The sequence below is a fragment of the Megalobrama amblycephala genome, linkage group LG19 (assembly GCF_018812025.1).
Source record: "Megalobrama amblycephala isolate DHTTF-2021 linkage group LG19, ASM1881202v1, whole genome shotgun sequence".
NCBI lineage: Eukaryota > Metazoa > Chordata > Actinopteri > Cypriniformes > Xenocyprididae > Megalobrama > Megalobrama amblycephala.
The window spans coordinates 9,423,818-9,440,294 of record NC_063062.1 but is presented as its reverse complement, the minus strand read 5'-3'; the positions used below and the strand labels follow the sequence as shown (position 1 = coordinate 9,440,294).

General features: G+C 37.2%; 1 protein-coding gene and 1 long non-coding RNA gene across 4 annotated transcripts in view; one reads left to right on the top strand and one right to left on the bottom strand.

Moving 5' to 3' along the window:
- Window positions 1-671, top strand: part of LOC125254162 — a 25,247-nt gene extending 24,576 nt beyond the window's left edge. The window contains exon 3 of the long non-coding RNA XR_007181611.1: window positions 544-671. This is a non-coding gene — a long non-coding RNA (uncharacterized LOC125254162). The remainder of the gene's footprint in view (window positions 1-543) is intronic.
- si:ch73-62b13.1 (Carbohydrate sulfotransferase 1-like) overlaps window positions 1-16,477 on the bottom strand; it is a 21,885-nt gene extending 5,408 nt beyond the window's left edge. Inside the window, exons 1-2 of one of the 3 annotated variants that reach the window (XM_048168625.1) lie at window positions 15,689-16,477; window positions 557-724 (exon numbers count right to left, since the gene is read on the bottom strand). In XM_048168625.1, the coding sequence (XP_048024582.1) occupies window positions 557-695 (139 nt within the window). In that variant the 5' untranslated portion in view covers window positions 696-724; window positions 15,689-16,477. Of the gene's footprint in view, window positions 1-556; window positions 1,599-7,240; window positions 7,526-15,688 lie in introns of those variants that run through there. The other 2 variants (XM_048168624.1, XM_048168623.1) reach the window with 2 other exon arrangements.

Here is a 16,477-nt window from a genome sequence, read left to right as displayed (position 1 = left end):
TTAACTAGTCTGTTGATTCAGCTCTGCACAGATCCAGACGTTAATACTGGCTGCCCTTGTGTAATGCCTTTCATAATGTTGGGAACATGGTCTGGCATATGCAAATGTTGGGGGTGTACACCCCGACTGTTACGTAACAGTCGGTGTTATGTTGAGATTCGCCTGTTCTTCAGAGGTCTTTTAAACAAATGAGATTTATATAAGAAGGAGGAAACAATGGAGTTTGAGACTCACTGTATGTCATTTCCATGTACTGAACTCTTGTTATTTAACTATGCCGAGCTAAATTCAATTTTTGAATCTAGGGCACCTTTAAGGAACCACCCCAGATTTAGATAATGGAAAACCTAGTTGATTTGTTAATAAAAATGCATGTAAATAAAATCCATTAGTAGGGTATTGTAAACCTTATCCGATTTGAATGAAAACCACACATTTCCACTTCCAAATTTCATTTTCCATTCTGAGAGTGAGAGTACTATTCTGCAGGAAGCTCATACAATGTTAAATGTCATTGTGAAAATCTAATGCTTCATGTTACAGGACAGTGACTCACCTTTACCCTGTCGTCCTTGGCAGTGGGCGGAGTCTTGGCATGGGCCACTGAAGGAGTCATGAAGGGAGCGGATGGCAGTGTACTGCACCCCCAAGGATGTGCACACGAGCAGCAGTAGAGTCTTCCACGAGCACTCCATACTGCTCCGTCACCATCACATTCTTCACTCTGTGAGGAAAGCAAGCATGAACACTTACATTTATTTTTATTTTACATGGCTTTTATTTACTATAATAACCTATATAGCATTTTGGAAGGATGACACTTTTATTTTTTTTATTTTTTAGACTTAAATGCAAGTGCATTTCAAGAACACTTGTTTTAAGTATGCATCAAATTGCAAATAGTGTGTCTGCTTTGCATTTGATAATCATTACACTGAGTGCTTGTGGAGTTTCATTTCAAATAGGTAGATGTGAGATGCATTATTATTGTGGAAGGTAAAGCCTAAACAAGAAGCTGTTTGGAATTGGGACTTTTTTACATATTTTAAACATTTGATCATTCTCACAATCACAGATGCTACTTGGCCCTATTGCCATACTATTTCCATATTTAAATAAGTGTAAAACCATAACCTAAACCACAGTAACATGGTGGCCATTTCTGTCACCTGGACTAGTGTAAAATAAATTGCTTTTTAATAGTTGACAGCAGAATGATTTTTGAGGCTTATATAAGGCTGAAATGGCACACCCACAGACCACCGAGTCATTTCGCTGACCAAATACTTGATGCATGTACAGTAGTTCTCGCTTGATCTGTCAAGCTCTAATCTGATAGATTAGTCCACCAGGAAACAAATTTGTGTTTACAAGGTACCAAGTTGATACATCTGAGTAATAAATAATTCAAATAGTTTGCCAAATTAGCCTATTATTCTATCATTGTGGTGTAAGAGCATGTAAAAACATTGACATGTTGCTTTACATAAAATGAAGATGGAAAATATAAAAATAATAACATAAAAAAACTATAATACACTGCCCGGCCAAAAAAAAAAAAGTCACTGTTTGGATTTTAATAGGCAAATACTTAAGAATCTATGAATGGATCATTATTACAGTGATTATTATGTTTCTAGCATGTTATATGTTTGGCAATGGTTCTTTTAACCCTAAAAGATGGAGTGTGTGGCTTTTCATTTCTTAAACAACCATGTAGGAAGAAACATCATGGCCATATTCCAGGATGACAATGTCAAGATTTACCAGGGTTAAAATTGTGAAAGAATGGTTCAGAGAGCATGAAGAATCATTTTCACATGTGAATTGGCACCTCTGAGTCCAGACCTTAATTTCATTGAAAGTCTTTGGGATCTTGACCAAAAATTGATGCATCATTTTTGGTCAAGATCTTATATTGACAATGCAAGAGGTGAGCACTCTGTAAAGTCTCCTCAAGCACATCCCAAAAACTTACACTGGTTAAGGTCAGTGCCAATTCATGTGTGAAAATGATTCTTCATGCTCCCTCTCAACAATTCTTTCACAATTTGAGCCTGATGAATCTTGACATTGTCATCCTGGAATATGGCCAAGATACATCTTAAAAAATGGTTGTTTAAGAAATGAAAAGCTACACACTCCATCTTTTAGGGTTAAAAGAACCGTTGCCAAACATATAACATGCTAGAAACATAATAATCACTGTAATAATGATCCATTCATAGATTCTTAAGTATTTGCCTATTAAAATCCAAACTTTTTTTTTGGCCGGGCAGTGTAGTATCTCAGTGATCCTAAAATAACACTGTTCCTGTCCAAGCAAGCAGTTCTCGGCCAGAATAGGCTGTGATGTGGACTAGACCTTTTGTCATTTTGTCAAAGGTCTGGCTCTGTGAGACTAGTGAGGTGGAAGCTCATTAGCATGTGCTTCAATACAGCAATGTGAATTCCTCTACCTCTGAATGCCTAAAATTCAATTCAAAACTTTTAGAATGGCATCTAAGTGTTAGTCACAGATGACAACCCAAGCTAGTCGGACTTTCCTCAGCTGAAAAACCGTTCCACTTTCAAATTGCCCAAAACCTGCTCCAAATCAATGTGTTGCTACAGTTTTCAGTTCACGTTGGTTGAGGTGTTGCTATTAGAAATGCAATATCTGCAACATATTCTGTGCCTCTCTCATCGCAGTCTCATTTCTCTTCAAATGATGAAAAACACCATCTTAAATAATGCAGTACCTATTTTAGCTGTGATGTATGTTGCCACATGTTTCTCTCAAGTAAGCCCTTAAGAACCATTTCATCAATCATAGGTGGCACAAAATTGGCAGTGATGGCCTCCAAGTACAATTTTCTCTGTTATTCCATGAAATAATATGGTCTGTGGTATCAGTGATTTTGTATGAAGAAAAGTAAGAAGCAGAAATGCCATATTATATATTCTCTTCTGCAGCTAATATTGATTAACAGCCATGTCAGAAAAAAATGTAGCATGGCAATTTTGGACGTTTTCAGAATTTCAAACACATTTTTAGGGCATACATTTACTGATATGACAATCAAGCACTCAACAAACTCCTTATCAATGAACAGCCATGTCGGTTGCCTCAGGTTTTCCTGCAGAACTTTGCATGAAAAAGCTCCTGCTAGCCTGCTAATTGAGCATTCAATGAGGTGGTTTCCTTGTGCTCTCCATTAGTCCCTGAGAGGGGCTAGTTGCCACTGCAGTGGTACAATCTTAAAAATAAAGGTTCTTTATTGGTATTTATGGTTCCAATCTTTAACATCCATGAACCTTTCCATTCCACAAAAGTTCTTTATAGTGGAAAAGTGTTCTGTAGATTTTTAAAATGTTTTCCAAACTAAGAAAAAATGCTCTTTTAAGAACTGTTCAGTGAAAGTTCTTTGGGGAACCAAAATTGGTTCTACTATGGCATTGCTGTAAAAAAAAACCTTTTGGAAAATATATGTGTATATAATGACAGTTATATACACTTTTTTTTATTAAAACAGTCAAGCCCCATCAAGAGATTGATCAGACTGTTGTTTGTCTGTGACGATCAATGTATTGAATTTATTCAACTTACAGCTGTATGTAACTTGCTAGTCATATTTTTCTGAACCTCTGGTTGGGTCGACTCATGTTTTCTGACATAACTACACTTTCATTTAACAAGAACACATTATGATGGCTCCTGAAATAATAAAAATAGAATCAAATCTAACATATGCTTTGTCTATACTGCAGTAAGACAGTCTTTCTCTCTTCAATCACTGCAAACTTGAAAGCCTCATTGGCTGCAGCTCTTTTCATACCATTTACAAGATTTTCAGGGTTGTCTCTTACAATAAACTCTCTTATGATTCTGCTTTTTCATTCAACAAACTGATTACCACATTGGGAATATGGAATTTATTTCCATCAGTGTGCACACTGAGAGCTACGATTAGCTTTCTCTGCCATTTGACAAAATCGCTCCAGCCACATCGACCAACACAATCAAGCACCAGCACAATCATGCACTATCAGACATGAGAGTGCTACTGAAAGAAAATTTATATCTATGACTCTGTCACATTTTTCCCCTGTAAATGTCTTTGGGTCTCTTGACCTGCTGTGAATATATTAATCTGTTTTTAAAAACTCATTTTGACCAAGTTAATGTCTCCAAAGGTGACAAATGGATTTAAAAAAGTTATGCTTTCACCTCACCTAATAAATGAGTATAGTTGGAGAATTAATTAAATATTTGAATAGTTTGGAGTACAGGAATTCAAACTCGCCACAATATAAAACTCAAGTTTACATCCTGCCAATGTTAAGCAAAACCAATGTTTTACCAACACAATAGTACGTTTATAGCACATTTTTTGACCACTCTGAATTGAATCACAGGAATGAAAAGACCCTTTAATGTAAAAGCAAATGGATTTATTCCCTTGCAAATTTACTATTAAGATAGATGTTAAAGGGTTAGTTCACACCAAAATGAAAATTCTGTTATTAATTACTCACCCTCATGTCGTTCCACACCTGTAAGACCTTCGTTCATCTTCAGAACACTAATTAAGATATTTTTCATAAAATCCGATGGCTTAGTGAGGCCTGCATTGCCAGCATAACAATTAACACTTTCAATGCCCAGAAAGGTACTAAAGACGTATTTAAAACAGTTCATGTGGCTACAGTGGTTCAACCTTAATTTTATGACGTGACGAGAATACTTTTTGTGCTCCAAAAAAACAAAATAACGACTTTATTCAACAATATCTAGTGATGGTCGATTTCAAAACACTGCTTCATGAAGCTTCAAAGCTTAACAAATCTTTTGTTTCGAATCAGTGGTTCGGAGCGTAAATCAAACTGCCAAAGTCACGAAAACCATCGAAATTTTGAAACACATGATGTAACGAAGCCTCGTTTACTGAAATCATGTGACTTTCACGCTTCGAACCACTGATTCGAAACAAAAAAATTTGTTAAGCTTTGAAGCTTCATGAAGCACTGTTTTGAACTCTCCCATCATTAGATATTGTTGAATAAAGTCGTTATTTTGTTTTTTTAGTGCACAAAAAGTATTCTCGTCGCGTCATAACATTAAGGTTGAATCACTGTAATCACATGAACTGTTTTAAATACGTCTTTAGTAGCTTTCTGAGCATTGAAAGTGTTAACTGTCTTGCTGGCAATGCAGGCCTCACTGAGCCATCGGATTTTATGAAAAATATCTTAATTTGCGTTCCGAAGATGAACGAAGGTCTTACGAGTGTAGAACGACATGAGGGTGAGTAATTAATGACAGAATTTAGATTTTTGGGTGAACTAACCCTTTAAAGGCACAATATGTAGATTTTTCGCAGCTAGAGGTTGCCTATTCAAAACAAAGGTGTAGCTTGATAATGCCGAGTTTGAGCACGGAATCTTGGGAGATGTCGTCTTCACCTCACAGCTGGCGGAAAAGAATCGGGATGGGACTCGGGCAAAAATCATGTACATGGATGAAAGTATTAACGTTACTATAGTATGAAGCAGAGCGGAGCACATAGCGACACACGGCTCAACAGCAGCGGAACTTTTATTATGCCACAGTCGCTTCTTCCGGTCAAGCGTACAAGGTAACGCAGTGCTGTTTAAATACATTTGAGTGTGTTGCTGCCGAACAAATGCTTTGAGCCCACTGCAGTAAGCTAGATCGATTTTAGAATATCATATTAATAAATGCCGGATGGCTTTTGCTAATAAATGGCATGCAATTAAATACAAATGTATTGTATGATGGAGAAAATGCTAAATTACTGTTACTAAAAATAAAGCTGCATCTGATTAGGCCTATGCTATGTTTGCTTCTTGACAAAATAGAGTTTTTTTCTGAGGCATGGTACTCACGGAAAATCAAGAAAACAAGATTCAAACAATAAGACTAAACTTGTTGAGCTATATAGCAATTAGTTTTATGTCTATAAATATAACTAAACAGTTGCTCCCTTGCCTAATAAAACATGTAATATATTAAAGCGTCTTTAGTGTTTCCATGGTTTCTACAAAATAAAACCAGAAATCGAGGGTAGCGCAGGTATGACGTCACAGGTGACGTACGGACAGTCGGACACGTCCATGTCCTGGTTAAAAATTGCTTATTTCTCTGGATTTAAATATTCTTGGAAACATTTGGGATAATGTACATACACAAATCAATGAAATATATATCAGTGTTTTAGTGTTTTTTTGATATTTTAATACATATTGTGCCTTTAATACAAGACTAGAGAGATATGCAGGATTTAAGGTATGTGAAAGAACATATGTTATGTATGTTCAAACTCTCTCCATGTGTCTATATGCCTACAGGCACAGTATTATTCAAGGTTAATGTGTGTCTATGGTCAATATAGCTATAGGCAAGACACTAATGTGAGCGACAAATCCATAATATCCCAAAAAGCATAAATATAGTATCGCTCAATAAATAACCATCAAAATGTCTAGTGCATTATTAGCCTAAAATGGTTTGCAGTTTTTGATGGTTTAAGCTGGTTTTCGGCTGGTTTGCTGGTCATAGCTGATTTAAGATCAGTCTCATCGCCTGACTAAGTTAGTATTCATGGTCTCCAAGCCTAACCTGCTGAAAAGTACCCCAAACCTCTCTAAAACCAGTCAACAGACCAGTATGATCATGTTTGGAGACCAGATAAGACTGGCAGTGCAGTTTAGCCTAGTTTGCAATAGATACTAGAGTATGTCTGATATCTGGAACAAGATACAATGCATAATATTTTACACATAGTTTTAAGACTGTAAAGTGATTATAAAATGCATTAAATATTTTATCTTATTACACTTATAAAACGAATCATACTTAACTCTTTCAACAAGACATTACACAAATAACTAATACATAATTTACAAGCATCTTACTGGTATATAAATTAGTTTACATGCCACTGATTAGATTCAGGACTGAGCTATTCGCAGTTTACATTCCTAGATTAGTTTTAAAAGACAGAATCCAGCTACATCTGTCATGAGCATCACTCGCCACACAGCCTCCGCTGACACAACTTCTTGCCCAAGCTCCGATCGAGAGAGGCTTTATCAAATGCATTTGCAGCCTAGAAGTTAGTATGGTCAGTATTACGAGCATAATTCACACGGCAGACACACAACATTTATAAAAACCTGATGAAAGCATTTAGATCGGAACGTACACTGACGAGAGGACGATCCACGGATCTCTTACCATTCACGATGTGCTTAAATATTCCCCAATAAAATACGCATGGACTCGATCCAGTAAAGTTGCTATTCAAATAGTCCTGTGGTTCTCGAGTCAACCCACCTATATCAACCAAATGATACGTGTGCTGAGCGTCTGTAAGTGACAGATGGATAATGTTGGCTTTCTGTAAAGGCAGGGGGTGGGCAGCGCGCGTGCATAACCAGTGGGATATTCTCTTCCTCTGTCATTGGTTTGTCTGCGTTCTGTGACTGAAAACGGGCAAAAGGGAAGACACGATTCTGGTTGTTTGTACCTGAAGAACAACCAGTTGCTTTTTGAACAGTTCGTCCCTTTAACTTAATGAGTTCATTAAGGGTTCACTCAAAAATGAAATTTCTGGTATTTACTCACCTTCATGTCGTTTCAAACCTGGATGACTTTCTCTCTTGTGGAAAACACAAATAAATTAATTTCGAATTATGTAGGCTATTGATCAATCTTTTTCATGCAGTGACAATAGTGGTAAAGAGCCTCGCAAAGGGATCACCCTAGTCGACAGGGACAGATGAAATTCATCTAAAGTCATATGATTTGTGCGAACAGAGCGACATTATTCATTCTATTTTCCCCTGTGCGTTTAGACACCCGAAAGCGGCGTAACAGCGTAACTGTTCCTGAAGTTCCTTCACGTGCTCTCGAATGATCGTAAATATGAGTTTCCTAGGTAAAACAAATTTGCATATGAACGCCCTATCATCTCGAAACTAATCTCGACTTCAGAAGTGGGAATTATCAAATTTCCTATAGCACTTGAAGGCAGCATTTGTCCAGACTGGCAGGTGTTTTCCTTGCGCGCTCTGTAAAATCCTGTAGGAACGCCGCGCTCCACCCCAACATCGGCGTGAGACTGGTGGCCTGGCGCTGTTGCCCTCAGACTGCTGTCACGTATGGTCTCTGCGGTTCTGCAGTTTGTTATAATTGGTTAAAGGTATACTGTTAAATGTCACTGTAGATTTAGCAGCACATTACTGTAAAAACATACAGTACAATACTGCCTTTTTATATTACAGTACAATACTGTATTTTGTATTGCATTCTGGGTAATTTTGTTTGAGCGGGAACATTTTACAGTATATTTTAGTGTTGCTGTAACCTAGCTGTAACTTGGCTGTAATATGCCAGGCAATAATACAGGATTGCTGTAAACAGCGCCCCCTGACTGACGTCAGAACACAACTGCAGCAGCTCACTCACGGATATCTGGATGTCTCACTCGGTCGATATCTGGAAGTTTGGTAAGTTAATTTTACATTTTATAATTAGGTTTTAGGATTTTACGCTATAGTGTACATAACTTGTCTTGTGAAATGACAGTGGAAGTTCAGCCAGCGAACGTTGCAAAAACACCGTTACAGAGTTAACTTAGGTGTCTGTTTCCCGCTTGCCCCGACATTTTCAATTCTAACTCGGTGAATTACATCTGGTTTATTTCGACCAAACCAGACCTTGTGATTGTTGAAACGCTGAAAAGACAAATCAAGATGATTTTCGTGAGTTTTATTTTGTTTCTGTCGAATTTGAATGTACTGTGTTTTACGATGGTCTGTGAGGTAAATTTACCGCATTTGCTAACGGAGTCTAGGTTTGAATGATCATATGATAACAAAAATGTCTAACGTTATCTGTGTAGGGAACGTTTTTATAATGTCCGATCTGAGCCTGTCAGCAAGAACTTTTAGTATTGTAAAAGACGTACATTGACAGTGCTTAAACTGCTAAGATTTGCAGTCTATAGAGTGCCCCAGGGATGACGCGTTTTTGTAGGCCAACCCGGAAGTTAGCGGTGCACGGGTTCCCTCGGTTGAAAGCCTATGCATTTTTCCCATAGACTTTTGGAAAATTCGCAGAAAATAAGCTCTGTGTTTAACAAAGGGTTATGACACTTACACGTTTTGTCTATCAAGATAATCTTTACAAGTGAACACAACATTTATAGATTTTGAAGCCTAAATAAAGTCGTCAGATATAAAACAGTAAGGCTAACAGTAGGCTATAAACGGACTACAGCACACCATGTGTTCGTGGATCAGACGTTTGTCACCACCAAGCTTCCTCAGAACTGTATTTAAAATTACAGACTATTATTTGATGAAATCCGATGGCTCAGCTGATTATGCATATGCGCTGTGTATGCAATGACTTATTCACTTTTTCATGAGAAATGCCATGTCCAAATGTCCCGTTTTTAATGATGACGTCTAAAGTCCCCGCCAAAGGAAGTAGTCCCTTTTAGCAATTTGTTAGCAACCGCCGATTTTACCAGACACAGTAAAAGTTTAAAAAATCACAAGCAGGTTATAACTGGTGTGTTTTATATCATAGATCAAAACGTGAAAGTATTTAGAGGCTTTGTTAACCACAGACCTTATTTCAGGCGATTTAGCAAAAACCCATTCAAAAAACCCATAGACTTTACGGCGTTGGAACCGGAAGTCCAAAAATGCTAACTCGCTTCCGGGTTTTGCCTACAAAAATGCATCATCCCTGAGGCACTCTATTTCCCGGATGACGGCTGCAGCTGTCGCGGTCAACACTGGACCTATTTGAATAAGTCGTTTAAGTTAACATGAACATATAGTCAATCAAAGCGCAATGACTGTCAAAATACTAACAGTTGATGGCATTATGAAAACTGCATTACTTGTCATGTTTCGGTTCTACCTGCAGAAAATATGAAATCTGTATTTTTAAAATTTAAGTTTTTAAAAAAGTTTCCTTTTACTGCAGTAAAAAGTATAATGCATGTAAGCCATTCTACATTTTGAATGTGTGCATTCTTGGCAACAGAAGTGAGTCATTATTTTATAGAATGTGCAGTAGAAAAAGAGAAGAAGAAGAAGAAAGTAACAGAATTGCTCAGGGCAGCTACCGGTCAAATGAGTCCCCTATGCAGAACGTCATTTGGCCCCTTGGTGTTGATGTTGCCCCCATAGAGGGTGGGATGGTTTCCCCTTGGTAGCTAGTGCCCTATGCAGACCACATATTTTGTAAATATGGAACAGTGATAGTGGAATCATTGTAGAAACTGCTGCCATTGATCAACAACAAATCCAGCATACATGGTCTTTGGTTATTATGGAAGCTTTTTTTCCACCACAGAATAAAAAATCATAAAAGGTAATTGTGACTTTTTATCAAAAATATTTTTTATTTTGCAATTGTGAGTTTACATCTCACAATTCTGACTTTTTCTTTCTCGGAATTGTAACAATTACCTTTTTTTTATTTTCTATTCATGGCAGTTTCATAGGTTCCACATGTAAGGGTGAAAACCATAGAGATGCACAATCCAGCACACATTCTTCCTCCTCTCCCATACCTCTTCTTCTCAGTTGTCCTGATCCAACTTCTCCTCTACTCTATTCTTCTCCCTTACCCAGATATTATTTTCTCTCTGCTCCTCTGTGTTGTTCTTCATACACATTGAACAAATCCGATTCAAAGAGTCCTATTTTTCTGTGTCCATGTAATGAAAATAAATTCAACACCTGACTATTCCTCCAACTCAAATTGTAATCTGCGATTTCTCAATATTTCAGTGATCTGCTATTTAAAAATGCTTATCAATTGTTTTAGTATTTGTTTTATATTTTTTTCTAGTACTTTTCCAGTACTGTTGTTGTTGCAAAAGTAAAGGTTTTATCCTATATTTAAAGATTGGAACATTAGGTCTTCATTTCTGACATGCTGTGTTTAAGCATTTGCAAATAAGATGAGAAAGATCCATGATTTTGGTATGAGGTAAGCTTACATGAAAAGAAAATGTAAGCATATTAGAAACGTGTTAATTGACTGCATTTTGTGTGAAAACGACATGAATTGTGTTAATGGTATGGTCACAACAGACGGATGTTCTGCTAAATGTGTTTAGAGTTTTGAAAATGTGACTACAGATTGGACAAAAGTATTGAAAAAAACTGTAAATCAGTTCATGTGAGTACAGTGGTCCAATATTAATATTATAAAGCCACAATAATATTTTTGTTGCGCCAAAAAAACAAAATGACGACTTATATAGTGATGGCCGATTTCAAAACACCGCTTCAGGAAGATTCGGAGTGTATTGAATCAGCGGTTCGGAGCGCCAAAGTCACGTGATTTCACCCGTTGGTAGTTTGACACGCGATCTGAATCATAATTCGACACGCTGATTCATAACGCTCCGAAGCTTCCCGAAGCAGCGTTTTGAAATCGGCCATCACTATATAAGTCGTTATTTTGTTTTTATTGGCACACCAAAAATATTCTCGTGGCTTTATAATATTAATATTGAACCACTGTACTCACATGAACTGATTTAAATATGTTTTTAGTACATTAATGGATCTTGAGAGAGGAAATGTCATTGCTGTCTATGCAGGCCTCACTGAGCCATCGGATTTCAACTAAAATATCTCAATTTGTGTTCTGAAGATTAATGAAGGTCTTACGGGTGTGGAACGGCATGAGGGTGAGTAATAAATGACAGAATTTTCATTTTTGGGTGAACTAACCCTTTAAGGGGACAGTTTACGCACAAATGAAAATTCTGTCATCATTTACTCACCTTCAAGTTATTCCAAACCTGTATAAGTTTCTTTCTTCTGCTAAACACAACAGAAGATATTTTAAAGAATGTTGGTAACCAGACAATTGACACCACCCATTGACTCCCATAGTATTTTTCCCCCCACTATGGAAGTCAATGGTTTCCATCAACTGTCTGTTTACCAACATTCTTTAAAATATCTTCTTTTGTGTTTAGCAGAAGGAAGAAATTCATATAGGTTTGGAACAACTTGAGGGAGAGTAAATGATGACAGAATTTTCATTTTTGGATAAACTGTCCCTTTAACAGCCGTTAATACCTGTAAATTGCTGATTCACTGAACATGCAATGGTTTTCAATAAAATGGTGTTAATAGTTTGATTGAATAAAACATTTTTGACAAGAACATTGTTTGGATTGTCTTTTGATTTGCAGGTATTCTGTCATCATTAATATTACTTCCTATAAGTTTATATACCGTAATAACTACATATTATATAATTATAATATTAATATTATTAGTTATTTTGAAAATTGCAGTAATATTTAGCAGTGATATATCAATATTGATATTACAGTACAATACTGTATTATTAATTACAGCAGAAGCAAACTAAAAGGAGAAAAAGCAGTAAAAATACAGTACAGTACTGTTTTGTAGAATTACAGTACTGTTCTTGTGTACTGTAAATTGAATTACAGTACAATTACTGTAAATCAAAATACAGTAACTTGCTGGCAACCCTGCTGCCAGTACTGTACTGTAAAAATACAAGAAAATCATTAACAGTGGGTGGGTAATTTTCGGAGAGGCTATCCGCTTGTTAAGTTGTGACGTAAGGAACGCCGTTTCCGGGTCCAAGCCTCGACTCGTTTCACTTGAGAATGCCATCGACGGCCGTTTATGAGCGCTATTTATTCATTTTAAACATCAATCATTTTAAAAAGTTAAATATTTTAAATACTTACAGTCTACACAACAGTCTCCATGCTCACAGCGTCACAGATATTAATATTTTAATGATTTATAAAAGATGAATCATTGTCTGGCCATCTGGAATTTTGGTATGGAGATAAAGGTTATAATTATATATTTTTTGTAGTATTACACCACATCGTGTGTGTATATTAGCACCATTTCTTGTTTTCTTGTGGTATGAGATAGAGCGTTAGGACCCGGAAGCGCTGCCACGTGACGTCAGACTTAACAACCGAATAGCAGCAATTCACAGGCTGCGTCCGAAAACTGGAAAATGCTGCCTTAAGAGGACACATTTCAAGGTAGGAAGGCATCAAGGCACGCCCAAATCCAATGTTAGCTTCACTTCCAGTTTCATGAGATACCTTCATCTGATCGATTTTTCAAGGCAGCATAGATGTATCCTTAGCAAGTGCTTTCCATTCTGTGACAGTTGAGCTAGAAAAATAAAGATGGCGTCCGAAAGTTGCGTTTGCTGGCCAGTTTGGGAGTAAATGTACATTTTTGACCAATATTTTCCACTTTTGATGTCATTTCTAGCGAGAAATTACTACTGTAGTAATTAAATATTTGTTTAGTTCTCACCAAAGCTCGTGCTATATTGTGGTAGATCATTAAACTCATATGCTGCCTCAGAAGTCTGTCTGAAATCCGTTTCATGAGGTGCCTTCATGCATAAACGCAAGTCATTGCTTACAAGTCATTGTTTGATAAGGCAGCGATGCAGCAAGTCAGCAACCTAGGTTTTCGGACGCAGCCATAGTTTTCAGTCACGTGACTGTCGCGGAGCCCTGGAGGGCAAAACAACCATGTAACTGCAACACAAGCCTGTCAATTATCCATCTTAAAAACAAAAATATGTAACAAGATGCAAGTTTTGGGCATTTGTGATCCATCTGCAGTGATTTCAATTACTAAAATCAGCGGGACGATTTTTTTTATAAAGCTAACGTGAAAAACACGAGAGTGGGTTGTACCAATAAGGATTAAATTAAAGGGGCTCTAAGTAGTAATGACACCCAGTGGTCGAAATAGGTACTGCAGTCCAAATTCAAAATATAGTTTGGCCCGCCTCCTCGTTCAAAGATGCGGGTTGCCAGCAACAAGAGGGAGCGCAATTGACAATGAAAGCTGAGGAGACTTACACACTGTAAGCTGATAAGTTGATTTATCTGTTTTATTATGCTGTCGTTCATAGAGATTTTTAGATGGATGCAGAGGCTTTTTAGGTCAGGTAGAATCTGCAATTCTCTGACCCAGTTTGTTTGCTGGTTTCCATGGTTGCAATACGCTGTGTTTTCCGCCAACTGGCAACCTGTGATGTCGAAATACTATTGGATAAACTGGCAGCACATGGTTTCACACAGACCAAAACAAAGACAGACATTCCGACATGGAATGCACATTTCAAAGCAGAATATCTGGCTGTAGCAATGTTTTTCTGAGAAATAAGTAGGTGAACTTAGCATGTTTCCTAAATATCTGCAAACATATTGGGGAATTTTTATGCTTTATTAAAGTGAAAATCTTACATTTAGCCCCTTTAAGCAAAGTTTAACACTAATCAAGGATTTGTTGATCTGGGTTTTATTTTAAATCCAGTTGTGTCGCACCACTTAATTTTAAACACAGATTTTAAACGGAGAAAGACCGTTAGAATGAAAGGGCTGATCAAGCAGCATAGGCGGAGAATGAACCAACGCCAGGCTAAAGAATCCTTAGTGCAACAGACCTTAATGTGCCTTAATGTACTAAAACAGTGATATTAAAAGATCAAATTCAGTTTAACTCTTTTTGATGATGCATACTATATACAGGCGAGCAGATGAGCCCAAAATATAAATGCAATGCGTTTTCTTTATAATGGTTTTTGATGGAAAAAACGCTTAATGAGAAACCTCGTGTTGCATTAATATTCTGTGTTCATTTGTTTGCCTGTACAAAGTATACATAATCAATAAGGTATATATTGAATTTGGTATTTTAATATCACTGTCTTTCTAGATCTTACTACAAACCTGGTAAAAATGACTGGCAGTCAGTGGAGGAAAGCCTTGTTTTGCCTGCCAGGGCACGTTCCCCTCAGGGTGTGACGTCACGTGAAAACTATCAATAGCGAGTTAGCTTTGAAAGCATTAGATCCCACTCTCCCTTCAGAGCTCTCCAAAGCCACGTCTCCTTCAAAACACATGAATGCATACAGCAGGGAGCAAACAAAAGCGTCATGACAGGTGTCTCTCATGTCTCAAAGCACATAACATTACAATAATAAATATAGCTGCAAGCAGCAATTAACAGTGTTCAAACGCTTTAAGGCCTTTAAGCACTTGCATAAAAAAGATATTAGCTTATGTTTTATTTAGCAAGCATGTAACCACTTAGATCATAAACGGAAAAGACCATTTACAGGCAATTTACCATAGGAAATGTATTGTTTTTAAAGCTTTTTAACAGTTATAGCACCACCTATGGTCAGATTGCAATTAAAGTATGCATGCTTGTTTATGCGAAAAAATCGCAATATACAATCCTTTACACATGTGAAAAATGCGAATTTCTCAAAGGCCTCTAGGGCCGTGAGTTAAACAGGCCCAGGAAGTTTCATTCTGATCAGCCTTACATATGTCTGCCGATTTTTTAAAATATATATCATTCCGTTCACGAGTTATAGACATTTTTAGTAAAAGTGGCTCTGGCCGCTTAGAGATGGTGAATCTAAATTTCAACTCTTTTTTATAATTATTGACAGACTCCAGAGAATCTTGCTGCACTGGTTTGGTTCCAATCGGGCCAAAATCTTAGGACATGTTCGCAAAAGTAGGTTTTTCAAAAATTCCAAAATACTAAGCTATGTGCTTAAACCCCTAAAGAACATAAATCACTTACAGTAAAGAACACTGACCTGTACTAGCTGACTGCTGCACATTCATTTCAGCGTTGATAGTGTTGTTACTGAAACGCATAAATTCCAGTGTTAGATTTTTTTTTATTCAATTGTCTTCTGCAATTCCCCTTCAAATCTCTTGAAACCAAATAAGTGGGAGAACCAAATAAGAAACACAGAAACCAGATTGCTGCTCAGTTGATTCTCAGTTTAATACAGGAAACACAGAGGATATTTATACTGATACAAAAACAGGAAATTGACTATAGTTAGTTTGTTTAGCGATGTGCTGCAAGTCGAGTAGATAGGAACGAGTCTAGTTAGCTAGACAGTTAATAGAAACAGGGTCTCACACAGGAACTAAACTTCTGATCACAACTCACAGTATGAAAACTCGAACGGGGTGACAGAGGGAGAGAGACAAAAAATATTTTACTGTACATTGAGTCACGAACCACTCCTTAGTATTTGCTATCATGATGTGAAGAGACTTTCTGGAACAAATCACCTACCCTTCCTTTAAGGGTAGGATTAGTTGGGGTTTGCATTCGTCAGCACCACCCATAACTTCAGGTCTGATGCTGTAGGCCTGGCACTGTTGTCTTTAGACTGCTGTGATGTGTGATTCTATGGTTCTGCATCTCCCGTTAACATGGCCACCAAAACCATGCTCTCTGATAGAAACCCAACTTTCCCTTAATCCCTTAAACAGCGTTCGGGTTTACATGAGTTTCAGAACGCTGCTTTCTGCAAAAACCTGCAGGTCCACCAACACCCTGAGGCAGCATACAAACAAAGACTACAAAA